Source organism: Melospiza georgiana, chromosome 2 (genome assembly GCF_028018845.1).
Source record: "Melospiza georgiana isolate bMelGeo1 chromosome 2, bMelGeo1.pri, whole genome shotgun sequence".
In the NCBI taxonomy this organism is placed as follows: Eukaryota; Metazoa; Chordata; class Aves; order Passeriformes; family Passerellidae; genus Melospiza; species Melospiza georgiana.
In genome coordinates, this window is record NC_080431.1 from 85763225 (window position 1) to 85786467 (window position 23243).

At 44.9% G+C, this 23243-nt stretch overlaps 1 protein-coding gene across 2 annotated transcripts; it reads left to right on the forward strand.

Moving 5' to 3' along the window:
* Positions 1–73: 73 nt before the first annotated feature.
* On the forward strand, positions 74–21307 carry CCDC191 (coiled-coil domain containing 191). Of its 2 annotated transcripts, none has more exons than XM_058045370.1 (16): positions 74–172; positions 2207–2348; positions 4620–4748; positions 5651–5829; positions 6337–6560; positions 7342–7489; positions 9309–9499; positions 10236–10482; positions 11755–12218; positions 12712–12806; positions 14319–14401; positions 15478–15579; positions 16607–16750; positions 17820–17972; positions 18361–18515; positions 20014–21307. In XM_058045370.1, the coding sequence occupies exons 1-16, from the start codon at positions 74–76 to the stop codon at positions 20144–20146; spliced, it is 2688 nt and encodes an 895-aa protein (XP_057901353.1). In that variant the 3' UTR covers positions 20147–21307. The 2 variants fall into 2 exon arrangements, with proteins under 2 accessions (XP_057901353.1, XP_057901352.1); XM_058045369.1 differs by having other exon boundaries at positions 103–172; positions 17769–17972.
* The last annotated feature ends 1936 nt before the right edge of the window (positions 21308–23243 follow it).

Genomic DNA, 23243 nt, shown 5'->3' on the forward strand with positions numbered 1-23243 from the left:
TCCCGCCCCAGCCCGGGCCCCGGCTGAGCGTCATCAGCGGGCGCCGCCGGGCGGGCTCCGCCCTTCCGTTGCCATGGCCGAGCGGGGCTGGCGGCGGGCGGCGGTGCCCGGCGCGGCCATGGCCCTGTCGGGGCAGCGGCCGGGGCCGCACCGCGGGCAGCGCCTCCCGCAGGTAACGGGGCACGGCGCGGGGAGCGCGGCCCGCTCGCCTCAGCGGCGCCGGGGACGGGACGCTTCCCTGGGATCCCGCCTCCTTGGGATCGCGGGCGGTCAGCATGGCAGGGTCAGGATCACGGATGAGGCTGCCCAGGGCCGTGCGGTTTGCCGGCGGGTGGGAAATCTGCGCTGGACTCGAGAGAAAAGGCGCTGAAGCTGGCATTGTGAAACTCGGGTTCAGGAGGAGGCACGGGAGCTTGGAACGCTGTGGTTTTCCTTAGTCCCTGCCGAGGTTTGGGTAGCTTGGAACAATGGGCCAAGGCTGAATAACTTGCACAGTGACATTTAGGATCAGGTTAGACGGGGCTCTGAGTAACCTGAGGTGGTTGAAGATCACGAAATCATTAAGGTTGGAAAAGACCTCTAAGATCCTTAAGTCCAACCATTAATTCAGCACCACCGAGTTCACCACCAAACCATGACCCCAAGTGTCACATACACAGGTTGTTTGAACACTTCCAGGGATGGTTACTCAGCCTCTTTCCTGGGCAGCCTGTTTCAATGCGTGATCTCCCTTTCAGTGACGAGATTTTCCCTAATACCCAATCTAAATATCCCATTACAAAACTTGAAGCTATTCGCCATTATCCTGTCACTTGTTACCTGGGGGGACTGACCAACCCCCACCTAGCTACATCCTCCTTTCAGGTGGTTGTAGAGAGTGACATTTCCTGAGCCTCCCATTTCTCCACACTAAACAATCCCAGTTCCCTCAGCTGCTCCTGTAGACTCTTCAGCAGCTTTGACTTCTGAATAGACACCTCAGTGTCTTTCCTGCATTTAGGGACCCAGAACTGGACACAGGACTCAAGGCAGCCTCACCAGTGCTGAGTGCAGAGGGACAATCCCTGCCCTGGTCCTGCTGGCCACACTATTGCTGATACAGGCCAGGATGCCATTGGCCTTCATGGCCACCTGGGCACGCTGCTGGCTTGTGTTCAGCTGCTGTCATCAGCACCCACAGGTCCTTTTCTGCCAGGCAGCTTTGCAGCCACTCTTGCCTCACCCTGTGGTGCTGCCTGGGGTTGTTGTGACCCCAGTGCAGGAGCTGGCCCTTGACCTTGTTGAACTTCAGTTGGCCTTGGCCCATCAATCCAGCCTGTCCAGACCCTTCTGCAGAGCCTTCCTGCCCTCAAGCAGAGCAGCATTCCAATCCAACTTGGTGTTATCAAAAATGTCCCTGCTCATGCCAGGGAGGCTGGACTATATGACCTGTAAAGGTACCTTCTAATCCAAACTCTATGAAGAATAAGGTGTTGTTATGCATAAAACAACACAAAAAAACTTTTTGTTGAGGAGTGCTGCAGGTTTTTTGGGCAAGTAATAAAAGAGCTTTACCCCAAAGCACCGTGTCCTGCACCTGCAACCACCTGACATCAAAGAAAATGAATTCTAGGGTGAGGTTCTATTTGTTTTGCTTCCTTGGGCACACCCATGCTCTCAACCTTCAGCATGCTTCTTGTGGCAGGTAGGAGTGTGTATCTGCTTCCTCAGGCAGTATCCTGGGCTTCGGGCAGCAGCACAGAGGGAAGGAGCTTGGAAATCTGGACTGTCTGGTGCACAGGTGTTACTTGTGAAAACACAGTGACACGTCAGGACCATTAGCATTTCAGAAAGATGAATATGGGACAGGTATTCTCTCAGCCTGGCTATGACAAAAAGCTGATATCAAATTTCATAGTTGCTGGTTGCTGGGCACTAGCTCAGCAAGTCTCCATCCAGCCCCTAGGGGCTGGGTGTTTCTATTCTCTGTGTTCTCCAGTCTCTGTGTTTGGCACTAATTGCAAATGACTGTTTATTGCCTAATGACTTCTAAGTCCAGTTTATGCAATCAAGCAGTTGTAGAAATGCACTTCAGAAACAATCTATTCTTTTATAACATGCTTTTATGTTACATTCCCACTGATGTTTGCTCTCTGGAGGAAAAATGTGGATATAGGAAGTGTAAAAATGAATATCCTTAGAAATGTTTTCCTTTCTTTAATTTAAGAGAGTGGACCGAGCCTCTGAGTATGCTGTCTCTGAAGCTTTTTCCCTTCAAAAGTCAAGGTGTCCACAGAGGCCTTGGGGTCCTGTGACAAGTTTGGAAACTGCAGAACGGCTGCAAGTTCATCGTGAGGCCTGTGAGGAAGGTGAGGTAAAATTCTGCTTGCCACAAGATGCCTAAAATGAATTGTTCTTGATCCAGCTTGCAGTTCAACCTGAACAGGCTCTTGCAAAGCTTGAGTTCACAAGAAACAGTTGATAGTAAGATGTCTTTCATCTAATGGAGAAGGATCAGTTGCTGGAGTTCAAGGCAGATCTTAAAGGGCATTCCTGAGAGAAGGATAAACTCTCTGTCTCCTGGAGATACCAGGGCAAGACAAGGATAAGAACTGCCCTTGAAGATACACTGTATGGTCAAAGCCAAGTTAGTGCACTGCAGGAAGCCAGGTGAAATCACGTGACATATTTATGATAGCAGATTAATTCTGGAAATGGAGTTGCTCTGTGTAAATTTCACATTTATGAGTAACTGTGTGGTTTTGTTTTGATTCCCATGCAAAATTTTCCTTACTAGTTACCTAAATAAATATTTCTTTTGTAAAGCCTGCAGCCAAAAGTGCTTGCTGAAGTTTGAAAGTAAACCTGTGGTAGGTTTAAAAAACAAAAAGGAGGGAGATTATTACCCATCAGTGCTAGAAGAATGTCTGCAGTGTAAAAAGCTGATAGGAGACAGTATTTTAAAAACTGAGTGAACCATTCTTTTAAGAATCAAAAGTGAGCATTACAGAACAACGTGATGACACATCTTAAGAGCATCCACTTCAGTCCAGGAAGTCAGCTTTTTCACTTGTAATCATCAAGGGTTCAGCTAACAGCATGGAATACCCTTACCTGCTTACAGTGCCCTGTCTGAATGCACTATACAGCCAATGGCTCCAAAGGAGCTGTCTTTGCTATGGTGAAGAGCCTTGTCTTTCTTTTGGTGGAAAGGTTGCTTGCTTTCCTCATGTTTCTTTATTATTTTTGTTTGCCCTTTTCTGCTAGGATTTTCTTTTTTATAGCTACCAGTCCCTCAGAATTGTTCCTAACTCAAATAAAATTCTTTTACCTGGAATCCGTTATTACAATACTTAATGGTAGTAACTACACAAAGCCAACTTTGTAAAGAGAAGTGCCAGAAGACTTTTACTCTAGTTACAAGAAGATCACAAATCCCAGTGAAAAAAGTAACCCTTCCCCAAGTGGCAAGTTGTTTTCTGCTCTTTTTCTGTTATCAGATATATTTCCCTGTTCCTGATCTTGCTGGAGAGATTATGAAAGAGAATAAAAGTGATTTGAAGGAGAACAAACATTAGATTTATGTTTTCTTCAAAAACTCACCATTTTCAAAGAAAATTTGAAAAAGGCTTTATTGCCTTACAAATACCAGGGAGCATCTTCAGTGTGTGTTAGGAGTGGATATGAGGAGCAGCTGCTTGCTTCTGTCCATCGACTGTGTGTCTCACACTGTGCCATGACTCCTGCTGAGGTCCCGGCTCTTTGCTCATCCTCACCACACAGATGGCTGAGGATTGTTCTGCTTCTCATGGGGCTGCTCCTGATGCCTTGCAGTTTACAGCCCTGTGTCCTGCTTCAGGAGCAGCTTGGCCACCCATGCAGCAAGGCCAGCTGGTTTGTTTTAAGCAGCAGACCCATGAGCTGACCTTGCTTTTGAGAAGAAATTCTGAAAAAATTTTTTTTTTTTCATTTTTCTGCAGAAAAGAATGGAGATGCAAACAGTCCATTGCAGGACTTCATACCCAGTTGTTCATTAGGCATTTGAGCTCACTGAGGAGTACCACATCCATCATGAGTGCATTCCTGTAGCTGCAGTCTTAACCCTGAGTCCCAGGTGAAGTTTGCCACCTGACAGACTTGTAATTAGACTCACCAGTTGTTTCTGTGGTACTTGCAAAGGGTTAACCTGTACACATGAAGCAAAAGTTTGTCCAAACTTTTGGTTCTTTTGAATTTAGCATATGACAGCCTTGGCTGCACGTGTGGAAACCATCTAAGTGTCTGCAAGTAGAACATATGAAAGCTGTCTAAATTATGAATTACCTCATGTGAATTCCATCTCCTTGATAAATGCTAGAAAGTAATCACAAGTAATCTAAATGCCTGCGGAATCATAGTAAAAGTGAGATGGAGAAGAATTAATTTGTGATATACATGACAGGGAAAACATTTGCCACCTTCTCTTCCTGTTCTTTTACATATCAAGAAGATAAGAACAGAACTATTAGCTTTATCCCATTTCCTGTTGCAGATCTGGTTTCAGTCATTCCTAGAATACTATCCCAGACTACTACTAGTTTACACTTAGCCATATGGTTTTTTTAAGCAAGTGAAGTCATCAGTCTCTTTCTTCTTGGTAGCCCAGGAGCTGCTCAGTAACTGGATGAAGTCCCAGTTGCAACTGGAGCTGAGCAATGAAGAAGAGGAAGTTGACTGTGTCCTTCAGGAAGAGCCTTCTGCAGCCCCTCCAAAGTATGAGCACTTTGATGGTGAGAGCACTGCAGAGCAGGTCCTGGTTTCCTCTCTGAGGCTGTGCTGGGGAAGGAGGTCAGGTGTCTCCACAGCTGGGTAATAATTAGCATTGCCTCCATGATTGCAGAAGGCTGATCAATCACTTTATTCCACCATACTATATTATACTTACTGAGAAGCTTGTGACCCTTACAGACAGTCCCATACTGCTTTGACCTAATTGGTCAATCTCCCCAATCACCATCCGGTGTCCAATTAAAAAATCACCCTTTGGTAAACAATCTCCATATCACATTCCACATGTGCACAACAACAGGTGCAGCAGGTGGAGATAAGAGTTGTTTCTCCTCCTTTTCCCTCATCTTCTCATGGCCTTCCCCAGGAAGATGCCTGGGGAAGTTGTCTGTTGCTCTCTGTGGCCAGAGAGCTGCTGCCACAGTCAGGCCTTATGGTTTGTCTGAAAGACTGAAAGGTAACAGTTGTTTTGAGGCCAGGACAGTGGACTCAGTAGAAACAAGACTAAATGTGATGATTTTTTCCCCCAGATCTTTACAGCATCTTGCTGTAGGGCTGCATAAATGTGACTCATAAACATTCAATGTCTCCCTTTGTAAAAGAGATTTCTTTTTTCTTTTGTGAACAGGTATTTTTGAGGCCTGTCAAGTTTATACAGCCATTTGAGATGCTCAGAGGCACTGTAAAAAATGGATGAAACATTGTTACTGCTCTAGCGTGTTCAGTGGGAGACTGATTAAGACTCTGGGGATAAATGGAGTGCAGTCAGTGTGTCTGCGTTCATCAGAAATGCATTCACAGTCTGGGGAAGTGATCCCTTTAATTACATTAGGCTTTGTGATCTGAGACAGAAGGGTTTATTCATTTCAGACTAGCCTGAGATAATCTGAATTTCTCATTTCAGACTTGTGCAGCTATCTGGAATGTGAAATGGAAAGTTCCTCTGTCCAGAAATACCTCCAGCATCTTTTGCAGAGTGAAGCTGTGAACTGTGGGATAGCGAAACATCTTAGACTTGAAGAGATCAAGGAAAAAAACAAACTTGCAGATCCACGAATAATCATGGAGCTCAGACATAAGCAGGTGAGCAGACAAGGCAGCTCAGTTAAAAGGAATAAGGTGGAGGATTATAGGATTAGAGTAAATGCTCAGTGATATCTCCCCAGTATTCTCTCAGAGCCTGCAATAATCTCTGACCTGGAAGCAACTACCCAAAGATACTCTTCCAGAGTTCAGCTGAAACTTTACTGCATTTCCGTGTGCACATCAGCCATTCAGCAGTAGCTTGCATATCAGCTTTCACTAAAACTGTTGAGGTTTTCCCCCTTTTTCTGAAGACTGACAGGAAGAGCTGCCACAGCTGTCAGATCTGAGTTTGCTCCCATTGAGGAATATTGATTTAATTTCACTCTCTCACATGGAGTGTTTTGCTGGTCAAGAACAATTCTCTCCAGTCAGTGCCTGCTACAGATAAGGTTTCTTGCTTAATGTGAAAGGTGGATTGTGACCCACCCTGGCAGCGTTCAGTGAACTTCAAATTCTTCAGCCTTTGGTGTTTGCTTTGACTTTTGCCAATTTTCTCCTGCCCAGGTGAAAGAAAACCGAATGAGGCATCAGAAGGCTTTAGAGCTTCAGAGACAAGAAGAGTCCCTGAAGAAAGCAATTCTGTCTGAGGCCAGGCTCCAAGCACAGGAGGAGGAGAGAAGGAAGGCCCTGCAGGCTAAGAAGGAGGAAGAGGAGATCCAGAGGGAAATAGTGAAGCTGAGAAAGGAAATGGCTGAGAAAAAATGCACTGTGGCAAAAGTTTGGAGAATGTAAGCAGGGTGTGGAGAGATGAAAACCACTTATAAGGTCCTTTTGTTAAATATAAGAGTAGTGGTGATCCCTAACAAAACAGCTGTTTTGCTGACTTTGAACTCTCCCAAAACCTTTTAGTCCTCTGTTACCAACATCAGTGGCAGAGTTTTTCATAAGTGGGAAGGTGTGCTAAGGATAGTGTTATCCTCCCCTCTGCCATTATTACAGTATATGCACTGAATCACAAAGTAGCAGTGTGTTTGCACCACTGTGCATTCTCTCCATCAAGACTGTGGCTACATCTAGTCTTGTCAGCATCTAATGCCACATGAAAGCCAGTACACAGAAAAAAATAAAAGAAAAAAGTCTGTGTTGAAAGTCTAGCCCTTGCAATACTTTCCCTACTCCGAGAGAATAAAGAGCATTCTTGGCTGAGAATTCTGCAGAGACATTATTTTTTTCTTCTGCTGAGCTTGGATTCTCACAGAGATGTCCCTTTTAGGGATGCCATTTATTTACTTAGTCAGCCCTGAGATCCTAAATCTTATACAAGTGCTTTAATGAAATATTTACTGGAATCATTTACTATTTTCTTCTGCCTTCTATGTTTAGGAAATGCACTGGACTGTTTAATCTCTGGGACCCCAAACCATTACAGAGGTGGTTTTTAAGGAGGCTGAGTTAAAATAATCAGCAAATTTCTAAGCTGTAGAGGTGGTTCTCTTACAATTGCCCAAAAAGAGAAAGTGTTAGATTGTATATCATGATATTAGATCTGTGTGTTTGTTCGCTTTGCAGGGCGGAGAAGAGAGAAGAAAAAACTCAGAAGCTGTCAGTGCAGGAGGTGGCTGCTGTGTCACCACCCCTGAAGAGAGAAAAGCAAGAAGAGGAGAAACAGAGGAAAACTCAGGAGTTGCTTCGCAGGATTCACGCCAGTAAGCAGAGAGTGAGCATCACCTTTCTTTATCTGAGACTCTGAGCTACCTGCCTTGTCTACCATTTGCAAACCTGAAGTAAAAAGTCCTGGTTATACAGAATTTTTTACTTTTTCAAAGACTTCCTGATACCAGGAAAGTAGGAAAGCGGGGCCAAAAGTGTGTTACAAGACTATGAGCAAGAAATCCTGTGGTGCTGACCCCACTGAGCCTGTGCCTCAAGTGTATTCAGTGGGATGTTTCACTTAGAATTGTGGAAAAGACAGGGCTCTCAAGACAGATAAGACCATACAGGCTTCTGCAGTCAAGAAATAAAGACATATACAGAGAAGGAAGTGAAGTGAGATTTATTTTCCCTCAAGGAGGGAAATAACAGGGGAAAGTGGCAGAAAAAAGGCCTGAGAAGCCCTTATTGTGTGCGTGGGAAGACATTTTAAAGATTGCCTTGCACACTCTAGTTCAGGAGCAGGAAAAGGAAGGAGAAATGCTGCAACCTGGGATGAATTTTGAGCAGTGGCTCTGAGAGTTGATGCATGCCAGTACATCCACAGCAACAGGTTCCTCAAGGATCCCTTCCACTGGGTGAAGTAGGATATTCTGTTTTACTGCAATAGCTCTTTTGATGCAAACAGACTTAAGTAATTCCTAGTAGGAACCCCTTTGTTTCACCTTCATTATTCTGATACAATGGTCAGCTCTGGGTTAAATGTGTATCAAATATTCACTACCAAAGAGTGATCTTTTAGTACTGAATAATTTTTTATTATCTCAACAGTCTCAGCAAAGGAAATAAATTTCCAGAGTGCAGGTATGAATGCCATCCATCCCATAATGTTTTTAATTAATAGAGCAGTCATCATTGTTGATGTCTATATATCTGCATCTAGGGGGTTTTTTCAGCAGAAGAATCCTATAGATTTTATGGTGATTCTCCTCACAGCTCAATCCATCTGCCCATCTGCTGGATTTGGGCTTGGCTGCTGTTTAGCAGTACACAACCTCTCTCCAGCACAGTCTAAGCTGTGAAGATAAGCCTGAATGAAACCACAGAACAATTCAGGATTGGCATAATGTAAGAAGACACAGTTTGGCTGAGCTAAGCAATAGTGACATTTTGATTACTTTCCTAAAGCACAAAAAAACAGCTAATGGATTGACTTTTTGTAAGTCTCCATTTGAAGATTTCAGCGAGAGAGGAATGCAATTAACACAAGGCATTATGACAAAAGGGGAACAGCAGAGTCCTGTAAGTTGACCCACTTGAAGGATCAAAATGAACAGTATCTGCAGTGACAGGACTAGAATTATGGGGTAGATTAGACAGCAAATTTCTGCTCTGTACAATGTAAATTACTCCCAAAGGCAGCAAGTCTAATTACACAATAGGGGAAAGGTTTGGCTTCCTACTGGAATGAGGATGAGCTGAGGCTGTGTCATAAATTCACTCTAGGAAATGTCTTGATTTTTGTCTAAGTTAAAAATTCTTTTTTTTTTTTTAAAAAGCAGCAGTTATTTACAGATGTGTTCTTACCTGTAGCATCTTAGACATTTTCTAGTTTAGAAAATATTTTCCCTTTCTCTAGAAATTTTATGTTCCTCACCCATTTCATTCCTCTATACTTGGTGAATTAAGTGCATTTCACTCCAAAGCATAAAGCCCCTTGATATGTCTCTTTCTAGACCCTTTCTGCTTTTTGTAGAAGACCTGTACATGCTCTGCAATACTTTTTTTTAATCTTCGAGGTAATTATTGAAAAAGAGGATTCTAAAAAGAATCTCAGAAAGGAGGTTGTATCTTTCTCATTGGTTTTCTGGAACTCTCCCATGCAGTGCTTGCAGCGACATTTCTCTGCTTGGCTGAAGGTCATTCTGGAGCACAGAATTAAAATGGGAAAAGCCAGAGCCCTTGCTGACTGGAGATGCCAGCTGAAGGCCCTGCGAGCTTGGAGAAACTATACTTGGGCCCAGAAAGTAGAACAGGAGACAGAGCAATTGGAAGCTCATCTCCAAGATCAAAACAGGTAGTGGTGACCCTTTACTGTGGAATTCCTCCTACTGCAGCTGTACTTGGACAGAGCAGTGATCAGGGACTGTAAAAGGAGCTTGTCAGTTATCCAGCAGGAGGGAAACAGCAGCTTTCTGAGAAAATTGCTATACTGCCTGCAGGCTGCCAGAGGCATTGTGGCACAGATGAAAAGGAGGACAGATATAAACAAGAGCTTTAGCACTTTTCAACAAGTCTGTGTCTTAGTCTCTGTAGGTGTCTTTCCTAGAAAACTTATCCTGGCTTGCTCTGGACTCCAGAGAATCTGCCTTGCCAAATTTATTCCTGATTAATATATTTGCTGTTTCAGTAGATGTATAACAGAGATGATATTGGCCAGTGCCTTTCACTAAGGAGGCTGTTGGATGAATTCCCTGTCATCCAGAGAAAATACTTCCCTTCGCAGGTGTCTGGCAGGCTGCAGTGGTGAGACACTGTCATTTTGCCATATGCTGCTGGCCAGGGAACATGATACCTCTTTTGCAGCTGTCCTGCATCCCAGAGATGCCACAGGAAATTGCAAAGTGTGAACTAGTGAAACTTAATTCAGAATAGCAGGCATCCTTTCTACCCTCCTACTCCTCCTTGGAGGAGCTCTGTACATTTTCAGAGGGCCTTCAGAGTTGAACAGCAAAAAGACTGAGGAAGTGATGTGGCTTTGTTCCTGGGCAGAAGCCTCACTTCTGCCATAACACAAACACTTTCTCATTCAGGAAGACCCAAGTGGCTGTGGAGCACAACCAGCGACGGCTCCTGCGCTGCTGCTTTCTGGCCTGGCAACGCTGGAGCCGAGTGGAGACGGAAAAGCGAGAGCTGCAGAGGAAGAGGGAGCAGACAAAGAGAAAGATGCAGCAGCTGCTGGAGGCTATATCACAGGGGACAGGTGAGGACAGACCACTGGAGGTTAACAAGCCTGGGACAGCAGAAGTAAACCATCATCAATATTTACAGCAAGACAAGGTAAATCTTTCTCATGTAGTTTTGCCTATTGGCATAGCAGTATTCTTAGAAAGTACTTACTTTTTGCAGTCTGAAATAAAGAGTACATTGTCTCAGAGGAAAGCTTCTTTCCCAGGATGACCCCTAAATACCTCCCTGCAACTGTTCAGGAGAGAAGTCTAAAAATCAGAGGCAAATGTGAAGGACAATGAATGAGTTTTAAAAATAATCTCTAGTGCTGCCAAAGAACAACCTTTCATGTACTCTGAGTCGCAATGAGCATCCCACCCCCAGATCACTTTTACTGAGAGATTAGTTACATTTTTCATGCCAGTGCACTTTTCCTGCTTTTAACTATGGAGGAAAAAAAAGGTTGTCACTGGCTGTTTCAGGATAATGCACATCACAGGAAGGTAAGAGAGGAGAATCAGAGGTTGCTGGCTTAACTTGTCATTTGTCAGGTTGGATCCCACCTTCCCTTCTGTCTATGAAACCTGTACCACATCAGTACTCTAATGTCAGCATTAGAGCTCAAACACACATATTACGGGTCAAGCTTTCTGTTTGCTTAAGTGTAAGCAAATGTTGATTCTTTCAGTGCCTATACTATCCTAGTAGGCATGTATTTTTCTTCTGCTGCACTGGTAATATTTGTGCTCTAGGAATGGGACTGAATTTAGGGTTTGACCTAGGAATCAGAAAGCAAACCTTATAGCTGATGCCTCCTCAGAGGATGACCATGTGTCAGAAAGGTGCACCCTCATTCCCCACTGTGCACCTGTTTTGTGGTAACATTTATCAAAGCTGGAAAAGAGGCATGAGGAAGCAGGACCTTGTAGACTTCTCTTCCATTTAAAAGGGGACTGTTCAGTAGATCAGCTGTGTAGATCACTTCAACAACTGGTTTTAATTTTATTCTCCATCTGAGCTCTGAGCAGGGACAACACAGTCCAAAAGGTAGTGTGCTAATTCCTGTGAAATGAGCTGTCCTAAGACGTGCTCCCTAACAAAATAGTCAGGATGTATTTCTGCTAAAGCTCTTGTCTAATCAGGATTTCTTCCTCCTGGTGAAATGGCACACAGCTTCTTAAGAGTTCTTTCCCACAGCCTCCACTTTGTACATAATGGGGCCCCTCTGGCCTGACTGGATAAGGATTGCATAGCTGAGATTACCCTACTTCTCAGGCATCTCGCTAGATTTGCATTTAAAAAAAACACTATGCAGGAAGGGCAGAAGAATGCTTGGTTTTAATCAATGCCAATTTTTCCTCATTTCTTTTGGTTTTTCCCTAGCCAACTGAAACTTGCCTTATACAGAAAGAGCAGAAAGAGCCTGATCAGACCAGAGACCAGTCTTGTTGGAATATTGTTCACACATCTCATTTCTGCAGAAATCCCAAATTCGCCTGGGAGATTACAATTAAACATGCAGCCCTGAGTGCCCAGGACCAGGCTATGTACAGGAATCAAATAGCCACAGTCCTCCAGCAGTTTCAGGCACCCAGTCCAAGGACATCTCCTGCTTATGGCAGTCGATTTGAGCACCGTCATGCCTTCCAGCAACGTGTGATTGAGGAGCAGAGGCAGCAGCTGCAGAAACAGCAAGAGCTGATTCGTAAACTGCAGGAAAATCAGAAGCTGAGCAGAGATAAAGAAGGGGGAGCACAAGCTATGGCTGTAACCCACATGTTTAACAGTTCTGTTTCTCAATCCGTGGAGAAAAAAGAACCCAGATGCACAAATACAACCCCTTTGAGGTATATACCCTCCATAAAGCAAGGTCAGTTAGTCATCATGTCTCAATCCCACTCAAGTTGAGCCAGAATTTGCCAGGCACATTTCAGTCATGCTAGTGCTAAGTGTTGTTTCTCTCAGCTGTGACTTAGCCTCAAAAGAAGTATCAGACTGGCCACAGTTCTCTGTCCTTCTGCCTCCCTGCACTGGCTCAACATCAGGTGGTCCATGCAGGATCTACTTAGAAACAGCAACACCAGTGTCAACCATAGCAGCAGCAGGGATCTGTTTAGTTATGAATAAAAAGAGCATCATCCTCCCTTATTTCAGACCATGCAGGAGCCCTGGAACTCCATTGTAAGGGTGCATCATCAGTCCCATTTCAAGCAGAAGAAAAGTGTATCAGGGATAATGCAGCACAATGAAGAACAGAAACAAGAAGGCCATAGGTGGTAGGTGTGAGACATAGTTTGACCACATTCACTGAAGAATTTCCTTACTCTTTTTCTTTCATAGCACACCTGATTCTCGTGGGCCAGAAAACACAAGGGCAGCAATGCAAGGCAGGAGGCCTTCCAGCCAGCTGACCTCACCTCATCCCATACTGAAAGGTATTGTTCTAGATAGCAAACACCATTCCAGACCATTTTTCTCAACAGATTGTATGGAAATGTCAGTCTTTGCCTCAACTTTGCTGGTTGATGATATGGTGGAAGTAAAATTCTGCACTTTCTTTCTCAGTCTAACAGTGCTGTGAGAGGAGAGGGTGAGCTGTTTTCTTGTCTGAGTCAGGCATCTGTAAAACCTGGGACACTGCAAGCTCCTCACTTAGTACACTGTTGTGGCAGCTGTTGCAACACCTGTGGTTGCCTCTGCCATGACAAGACTCAGAGAAGCTGTACAGGTGTTTTTGCCATCAGTCTCATTCCCCTTGTTATGCATCCAAGTAACACTTAAACTAGCCAGTCATTTTCATCCAACTTTGACAGAGGGAATTAAATCCCTAGTCAAGGTTTTGTGAGACAACAATAGCCAGGATGGGAAGGAACTCCACATCCCTGCCTTTTGTAAGATATCTCTCCTTCTCTGGCTACACTAGGACACAATAAACATGCAACATAGCCTTTTCATTAGTAAACTAGAATCAGGGTTCTGTTATATCCCTCAGTCATGTTCTTGTGTATCAATGCAGCCTAGGGTCAGTCTGCATGAAAAGTTGTCTGGAATACAATCATTGTGATGTTTCAATAGTTTGGAATCAGCAGACCTTTTTGGCCATGACAGTTGGGCATTAATAGTTGTCTTCTACTACCTGTGTTCATCTCCAGTGCTACCTAGTCCAAGCCATCGTTCACCCTGATTTGCCTGAACTCTGTACACCTTCGAGACAGAAAATATATTTTTCAGAGCCTTCAAGTAGTTGTGTTTAAAGATCCCAAAAAAATTCAGTGAAGAAGTTATCACTGAATAGTTTTCCCTTGGCTGAGAATCCTGGGACAGCTGAGAGGAGAAAAGAATCTGAGGAAACACACTGTGGTCAAAACACTTCAATGCCTCCCAGTTATTGGTTGCTCCAGCTTGTGCTTTGTTTGTAGCTGCAGAGGAAGCAAGCACAGGTTCCCAACTCCTCTGCATGTTCTGTGTGTAACACCTTTGCTGCTGGCCAGCAAGATCACTCCATTGCAATTTATCTTCCGAAAGAAGCATTAAGCAGTAGTTTCTTACTAGTGGGACCAAGTACCTGTATGTCCCTGTGACAGTGATGCTGTCAAGAAATTGCTTTTAAATAAGCAGTTAGAGCTTACTGGAAACCTCAGAGCAATTGCTGCTAAATCATGTGCCCTGAGCCTCAGGCAAGGCAGGGAGGGACAAACCCTCTGAACGCTGCCGTTCTTCCATACCTGAGCCTATGTAATTGCTGGGGTATTGAGTCATCTCACAGACGTTTAAAGGTCCCTTGTTGATGACACTGCCAGCTGCAAGGGCCAGCAGGAAGCAAGTCCCTTTGTGCTGGCATTGCCAGGGCAGTGGGGGCATGGCTTAGAGTGATGCATCCTTGTTCACCAAACTTCTGCCATTACACCATAGCTCATTTCCACTAAGCCTTATCCTTGTTTCTGTAGGGATGGAGGAGAGAGCAATTCAGCGGGCAGAACAGAAGAAGAAAATAGAAGAAGCCAAACAACGAAAAGCAGAGGAAAAATTGGTAAGGGAAGTGGAAAATGAAACAAAGTGTCTTTCACATCATTCCAGTTACAAGAAATATTGATTTAACTCCAGAGTCAGGGACTGAGAAAAGGCCCTTTATCCAAAGCAGGAGTTTTATGACTTGTGAGAAAGCAAATATGCATCACATATCAAAAGAAGTAATTACTGCTGGTTTTGCAGCATCAACCCTCCTGCAGCGTAGACAGGTACTTCATCTTGAAGTTGCAGTTCTAGAAACAGCCTCCCTTACCACCCCCAAACACTTTTTTTCACACCTACCCCATGACTGTAGCTTGTCTTTGCTGAGAATGGTAAGGGTGGAAATGCACCCAGAGATCCACTTGATGGGACCTGGCAGTGGTGGGGTTCCCCTCCCTGCCTTTCCTCTCTGGTCACGTGCAGCTTGAGGACATGCAGTCTCACCTAGTAAAAATCTGCACATTTCTGGCAAATCTCTGCTGAAGAGGGAAGATACTGACAATGTTTGTATAGTTAATATACAAATTCTGAGATACACATACAACAGAGGAGCCTTCTTCAAGTCAGGGTATTAAACTGTTACTGAAAATATTACTAGTAAATTGCATTAGGATTAGAAAGTGTGATCTTCAGAGTCTGGGGAAAGAAATGTTTGGGTACCTGTAATGCTGCTTTGCATGTGGAAATGAAACTTGAGAGCAGAGCCTAGGGATTCAGAACTGACTTCAGTTCTCAATAAATGACTTGGGGTATGGTTTACATTTTTTTTTGAGGAATAGTGGACAAATACTATAACTTAGGGCAAAGAAAGTTAGATAGATAGATAGATAGATAGATAGATAGATAGATAGATAGATAGATAGATAGATAGATAGATAGATAGATATGCATCTAGGCAGTAAAAAGGACAGCCCCTCCTCCCTGTCCTTTCCACAGTTCGCTCTTGAGCACGGATCGTGTCTAGTATGTGAAACCTCACCTGCTGAAGTTTCAGGTGCTGGTCAATATTAGAGGAATACTAGGAAAGTTTAAAGATCTGTGTTCATGGAAAAGGTCACATGAAACAAATTGAATTTCACCTTTCTCCATTTCAAGGCCCAGCTGAAGGCTGAAGAGGAAGCACAACAGAGGAAGGAAGCTGAGGAAAAGGAAGCACAGCGGGAAAAACGCCAGGAGGAGAGAAGGCAGCAGAAGCTGGTGACCAAATGCCTCACCTGTTTCTTCCCCTTTAGCAGGGATAGGGAAGAAGTACCCACTGGTACTCAGTCAGCAGCCAGAGTAATGTGAAATGAAGGTCTTCATTGGTAGAGCAGAGTTCCACAGCACAGCACCCACAATACAGACTCACAGACTGCCCTCTTTCTGGCAGTGTGAGGGGTAGAGCTGTGTCCCAAATGTGCTATGAAGTATATGCTGTCTGTCTCCTCAGCAGGACTAGAGGTCCCAGCTGCTAGACATTCTCTGCTGAAATACAGCCACATAAGTCCCTCACAGTGGCAGCATGTTCAGCCTACTCTCAGATTCCTTCCACTCTTGTCACCCCTCCAATGTACGCAGTGATACCAGTCACAAACACATGATTCAGAAGTAAACGAGCCTGACAGTTATATCAAGGGCACCTTTTTCTCTTGGAGCTAACCTAGGAATAGCTGCACTTCATTATTGTTACTTGGAAATGAGTTCTCCTAATAACCCAGATAGCGCATTTGAAATCCTACAGGAATTCAGCTACAACTACTGTTCTACTTGGATTGAGTGTTTTAGAACATTTGACCTTCATTCCTGAGTATGAGTCAAAAGCAGTGTTACACAGTTATGAAATACCCACATCCCTCCCCTGCTGTTTAGGCTAGATTAAGTGGTGGGGTCCATGCATCAACTCAGAATAATTTTTGGACATGTTTTGGATGTCAAAGAAGGTTCCTGCTACATCAGCAGTTGTGGTAGCCGCAGGTGACATGTCTGTTACAGTAACTCCAAACTGCAGTGCTGATACACAGCCCAAGGGAGTGTCCAGGAATACCATCATCTCCCAGGAGAAGACAGATGCTTTAGGACACAGTTCTACTGCATGGGGTCATGTCTGGTCTGCAGTGCTAAAACTGATGCAGATCTCTAATTCCTATCAAGTCAGAACCTCCAGCTCCAATATGATAATCTATTGCCATTGCTTAATATCCCCTTCATCCTGAGGGAATTAAAACTACTGCTTTTTGTATTGCAGAAAGAACTGGAGAAGCAGAGAAGGCTAGAGAAAGAGCAGCAGCTCCAGAAAAAGGCTAGAGATCACTATGAGGGGGTCCTTCTCAGAAAGCTAGGAATAGTGCCATGGAAAAGGCTGAGGGAGCAAGCCAAGGAAAACCTAGTGGTAAGTGCTGAGGGTAAAGGAAATGACTGGTGCCATAGGAGGAAGGGAAAAAGTAGATGCAGCACTTAGCAGAAGCCTTAATAGGCTTTTAGGCCAGGTAGAGATGGAAAAAAGCAAAATTCTCCCTGCATACCCAGCCTTATATTAGTTTTCAAATAAGCCCATCTGACAATAATCATGAAAAGCCATTAAAAACCTGCAGGGATGGCATCCTCATTTATAGCTGATTAAACAGGATTAAACAGCAAAAAAAAAATTTTAAAGTCATATGACATGTGCCTGCCAGTTTTCTTATTCCCCAGCAAACCTTATCAGTGAGATACTGCCAAGCAACTTTAGCTGCAGAAGTTAACCCCAGCCTATCATCAGGGCTTTCACTCTCTATGAAGTTCCTGGTACAGAGCAGGCCACTGCTAGTGGCAGGACACTACAGGTGATAATCCAACAATCTATTCTATCCTGGCCCTGTCCTGAGTGCAGAACAGCGAGTGGCAGCTTCTGAGACCTCGATGCAGGAATGTTGCTAAAAAACCGTTTCTGCACATGACTGAGTCAGCATCCCTTATCAGGGAGAGACTGATAACACTCAGCTGTATCCTGAAAATGCAGCCAGAGCCCAGGGCTAAGTTGGAAAGCTTCCATTTAAGTCACTGGAACTGGAGCTACTCACAGTACTTGACCAAATGCACACAGGCCTCCAGCTGGGAAGAAGTAGATGGATAGAAGCTGTTCCGTATGTCCACCCTGCTGGTCGGCGTTATGGACAGGCTTGGACCAAGCTGTTACAGGCCACGCCTCTGCCCCTTTCACAATCAGTTACACTGAGCATCTCATTCAAAAGGGTATTCTCTACAAGTGATGCAGCAGTGGCCTGGTAGAGAGACTGTGCTTGTTCCTTATGCTGACCCCTCTTGGCTGGATCCTCTAAGTTATTCCAGCTGAAATCTGGATTTGGGTGGCCCCAGAAAAGCTGAGATGATTTTCTAGTGCACTCAGTTTTCTGTGGCTTTATACTTAGGTAGTCACCAGTTCAGGTAACCAGCTGCTGTCTCTGCTGTCTTCTCTCAAGGTGGCAGAAAGGCACCACAGCTTGGGCCTGCAGAGGAAATGCCTCATGACTTGGCTGCAGGATGCCCAGCAGAGTCTCAAGGAGAAGATGTCTCGGGCTGAGGACTTCTCTTCCCATATGTTACTAAGATGGGGCTTCAGGAACTGGCTAAAGGTTGGCCTGCACCACAGTGGAGAAATGATACCAAAAGGGCTGGCTGCTGCCACACTTTCCTGTAACCACAGTGCCAATTCACTCACCTGTAGCACAACCTTTGCCAAGTTAATGCTATCTCCCCATTCCAGCAACATTATTCCCTTTTTCAAAGACCTTCTCTCAGCTTCTCACTCTCCATCACTCTCTTCCATACAGAATTTTCTCTTACACACTGCTCCTCCACCATCTACTGTCTCACCCTGCTCCCTGTTGATTTTCCTCCACTCGTGTGCCCACCACCCTTCACTGCCACAGTCTCAGCACTGTTTTATTTATTGGGCCAGAGGTTGGAAGAGAAAAGAAGAAAAAAAGCCATTCTCACCTGTTTCTTTGTCCTCCTCCTCAGTACAAGGATTATCTCTGTGCTCAGGAGGAGAGAGCGAGTACCTTCCGCACAGTCTGCCTCGTGAGGAAGTGCTTCTGGGCATGGTTTGATCATACCAGGGAGGAAAAAAGGGCCTTATGGGAGAGGCTGAACATTGCTGCTGGACACAGTAAGAGGTGCATACCCTTACTAGCAGTTCTTTTTACTTTAGTTTAATATACTCTGTAGATTATTTTAGGGGCTACTTTTTGACAGGTCACCTTGTCCCCAGGAACACATGGAACAGGTTCTGTACTGCTGGTGTTTTGCTTTTGTGATATGCACAGACAGCATCTGCAGAAGTTTATGCTAAGTTTCTATGCAGCTTGGAAAAGAAAGTGTAATGGCACCCTTCACAGGACTTCTAAATCTGAAAAAAAGAGAATACAGTGAAAGCCTAAGTAAGGATAAGAGGCTGAAACTTTCTAAGCTGATTAGCAGATCTGGCCATGCGGCTTCCACTAAAAGCTGTCTTAGGAAAATCTTTAAGTACAATTATAGCAAGCCAAATGATTGTGTAGGAATTACATAGTACTTTTTTGTCCACAGCAGATGATTTAGTTCACAAATCCAAAGTTGATCAACTAGAAATCCTACTTAAGAAGTCTTTATATTTATGCCATCACCAGTGTGACTTGGCAGCTAAAACTAGAGCAGTCAGTTCTACCAATCATGATTGGAGCTGGACACACCCAGTCCACTCCTTGCCCCATAAAATGCATTCTAGCAGGAAGAAAAAACTATTGTCAAAGTTCAGCAGAGAACAGAAGTCTGTTCATCTGCTTCATCATGGAAGCATGGTAGCTGCATGCAGTCATGAATAGGCTGTGCCTGTGCACAGCCGCAACAGGATCTGCAGCACCTTAGAGGAAGAATGAAATGAAATTCATCTCTTTTGTGGTAGAGTAAACCTGTTCTAGCTTGCTGTGTCAGTAAGGTCTGAATAGCGCACAGTTTAGCATTAACAAGCCAGCAAACTAGAGGAACTAGGGGAAAGTTTAGACCCAGGAAGAGACTGGATTCATTCTATATATGACCTCCTATTAAGAGCATAATCACCTGACATTCTTCTTTATCTCTCTCTTGACTTGCAAAAGGCAGTTCAGACCTTGCCATAACAAACTCTTCTTTAGACAGGACTGTGGTTCCCTATTGCCTGTATGGGAACCCAGGGCAAGGGCACCTTTGGTGGGATGATTAAAATCAGGTAAGAATTGGAGCCCAATGAGCCCAGCTGCCTGCACTCCCAAGGGGTTGGTTTGGACCAAATGAGCCTGCATTTTTCGAAAAGAAACTTCTTTCAGAGGCCCTATTTATTCTTCAGAAAACCTCTTTCGTCTTTAGAGTGCTAAGCAAACACCAGCTAATGAATCCTGTCAGAGAGGAGAGCAGAATTCTTGGTGGAGAGGAATAGAAAAGAGCAATATGTTATTCTTCCCCAGCATGATTGACATTTCAATGAAATGGTCTGCATGTAGATATTTAACATGTGACAGCCCTGACTAACAGCAGAAAGGACAAATCTTCAAGATCTGAATTCCCCCTTCAAACAGAAGTTCTCTTTTGATTGCCACTTATGTCATGTACACTTCTGCATGTTGTCACTTTGTTCCTTGTGTCACTAATTTCTTTCAGGAGAATTACACTGAAGGCATTCAAGGCATGGAGGCAGTACCCACTGCTGATGAAGAAGGAAAGGGAAAGAGAAGAAAGAAGAAACCAGCTACGCAGGAGAGTAGCTGAAATTCTCCCCAACTTCCAAACATGACAGAAGAGAGCCAGATGAGATGGGAAGGAGGCAGCAAGACCAGTTCAGTTCAGTGCTATCTCCCTGCAGACTGAAACAAGTCCAGGGGGAAGGCTTACAAAGTGCAGAGGATCTTAGAGCCAAAGGGAGCTCCCTGTGGTCACTGCTGTTGTAAATGAAGCAGAGCTGGAAGCTTATTGGACAGTTCCATCAATTCCGTTATGCACTTCATGAACTTAGTTCTTTTAAGCCTCTGTAGGGGTGTCTTGGTTGGTGGCTATGAAGCCCAGATAACCAAAGCCTAGCGTAGGGTGTCTTTGAGGCCAAGGCCATTTCCACATGCAGAGCTAGCTGCAGCAATGACATGAATCCTCCTCCATCCAAGGAAGCACAGAACTAAACTATACCTCTTTTTGCCGAAGCAGTAACCTGGTGCATTTCTGTTGGCAGTACTATGTAGGGTGACAGCTTGTCCAGAGGACAGACAGACCTGGCTGTCAGCTGACACCTGACTACTGCTGTGAACTTGGCCACCCAGAGCACAGTTTCTAGCTAACTGTGCCAGGAAGGTTTGAATGGGAGGGGGAAAGAGAAGAGTTTCTTATGCAAACCATATTTGTTAATGATCCAGATCATATCATTGGATATGGAAAGTCTAAAACCTGGGTTCTTGTGCAAGAGGCTGTCTTGTTTGCCCACTGGCCAGTTCATAAGCACAGTGCTTTGATTTTGGTACCAAGCAGTGGTCCCAACTTTATGAGCCTCAATTGTAATTTAAACACTTCCCAAGCTGTTTAATATTTCAGGGTGTACTGTGCAAGTCTTAATCCAGTGTTTCACCTGATCCAGTACTTCAAAGAAAAAAGACAAAGACTCCAAGAAAAAGGCAGATTGTAGGTTTTACAGAAGCTGCTGACATGATTAAAATGGAAGTTCCATAGTACTGTTTAACTTTAACCTGCAGCATAATGCAGACAGGGTAATGCCATTCAGGTACACTATGTCTTTGTAACAACATAAGGCAGGAAGCTGGAATCATTTCCCTCTCACAGCAAGATAGGCAAAGCTTTCCAAAAGCATTTGGCAGTACAGGAAGTACTTGAGTAACACCAGAAAGACAACAGTTTACTGTTATCTTGTAACAGATCATTAGTAAAACCCATATATGCACTGGAAGTTTCCAATAAACTCAAATCTGAAATTAATACAACTGAGCTGTTGGTGCAGATTGTGTCAAGCCAACTGAATGGCACTGGACAAAAGGCCAGAGCCAGGACCTAGACCAGCATTAGGTGCTGCAGACAAAGTGGCATAGGACAGGGTGGGTGCCCAAGCACCGCAGCACATTCCAGAGCTTTAGCATCAGGAATTTGTCCAAGTGGACGCAGGGATGTGGCCAGAAAAAGGACCCTGCCCACAAAGCCAGGCTGTTGGTGCAGGTCTGAAGACAGCTGTCACTTGCAGGTACCTCCCACAGCCATCCTCTGCAACACCCAAACATTCCCCGTGTCCCACAGGCGCGGCGCAGACCCGACCAGCAGCAGGTCAGACGAGCGCGTTCTCCGAATGCAGGGAGCTGAAGGTGCCTGCACGGAGCGTGGGCAAGCTCAGACCATCTGGCTGCACTAAGAGGCAGATTGTGAGAGGAAGCACAAGCTGGGAGAGGCTGGATAACACGTGTTGCGGGGAAGAGCAGGCAGCGTTTTTTGCAGAGGACTGAGCCAAACAGCCAGGGAGGAGCAGAGCTGGGGCTGAGCTCCCAAAGTAATGCCCCAGTGCAGCCAGCAACCACACCTGCTGCTAACAGCAATCCACTTGCTCTTGGGACATTCTTTCCTGTTGGAAGTCTCTGCCATGTAGTGCAAAATGAGCTCCTGGAACTTCTGAACCAGCCCTTATACTCCCATTTTTCTGCTGGAATTTTCCTCTCTAGCGGGGCTTGACAATGAACACAGCAAGGAAGGCCTCTGGCCCACCTTCCACCTGGATTTGTCTAAGGACAATAGTGACCCAGAGGACAAAAGGTGAGGGAGAAAAAGCATCTCTATGTGGAGAGAAGGCAGCATTCCAGCCAGCCAGAGGCAGGACATGCTGCAGCTGTAAGGGGAGGAACAGGAGTTTTTAGCAGAAGAGTGGATGCGCCCACATGCAGCCTGGAATTGACCCTAGTAACAGGCTGGGCATGCATTGAATTTACATCTTGCACAGCTAAAAAGGTGCCCCAAACCACTGGCTACTCAGGGGTGTATCCAGTTTACTAAACTGCAGATTCTTTCCCCTGCAATGCACAGTTTGTCCTCAAAGCCCACACCTCCCACTCATCTCAGTTCCCACTCACCATCCATGAAAATAATGCTGCTTATGTGGGGCTTTGTTGCCTCAAAGAATTTGAAATACAGTCAACACTTTGGAAACTGCCCTTTGCTTCCAATACTCTTACCTTCCAGGGTTTCCTTCTATTCCTTGTAGCTTTGAAAGATTCTCCTGACAAGATGCTCTTTGGTTGGACAGTTGCAGCAGCAAGAAATCAAAAGAAGATCCAGGAGCTGTGCTTTGACAGCCCTGGCCTACTGCCAGTGCAAGCATGGAGCTGAAGCCTCTGCTAGATCCAGCTGAGGGACAGGGAAGATGTTCAGGGATCAGGCAAATTCATACTGAACATGGTCTAAATCAAAAGGGACATGAGAAGCCCCTTGACTTCCTTACTGATGCACACTTGGCTGAAACAACTCATATCTCCTTGGCAGAAGCAAGGCCATGCCAGATGAAGCACAGGATATCCCTAAAATCCCTGGCACAATGTTGGAGAAAATTGGGGCTCCCACAGGAGAGTGACATGAGAGCTTGTCAGACCAAGGAAACAGCTTCAGCTTGCAGTTGTGCCAGAGCATTCCTCCTGCTCCAACACTTGGCTAGATGCAGATGTCAGTGCCTTAATGCTGGTCATCAGCCCACACTCACAGCTCAGGCACACTCCTGCCTGTCAGCTCCTTGCTTTTCTTAGCAAGAGAGGGAGGTGGCTGCACAGCCAGGCTTTCCTTCTCTTGCACAGGGGTGGGGGGAGGACTTTTACTGCAGTACAACAGCAAATACAGAACCTTGAAGTGATTGCAAACTC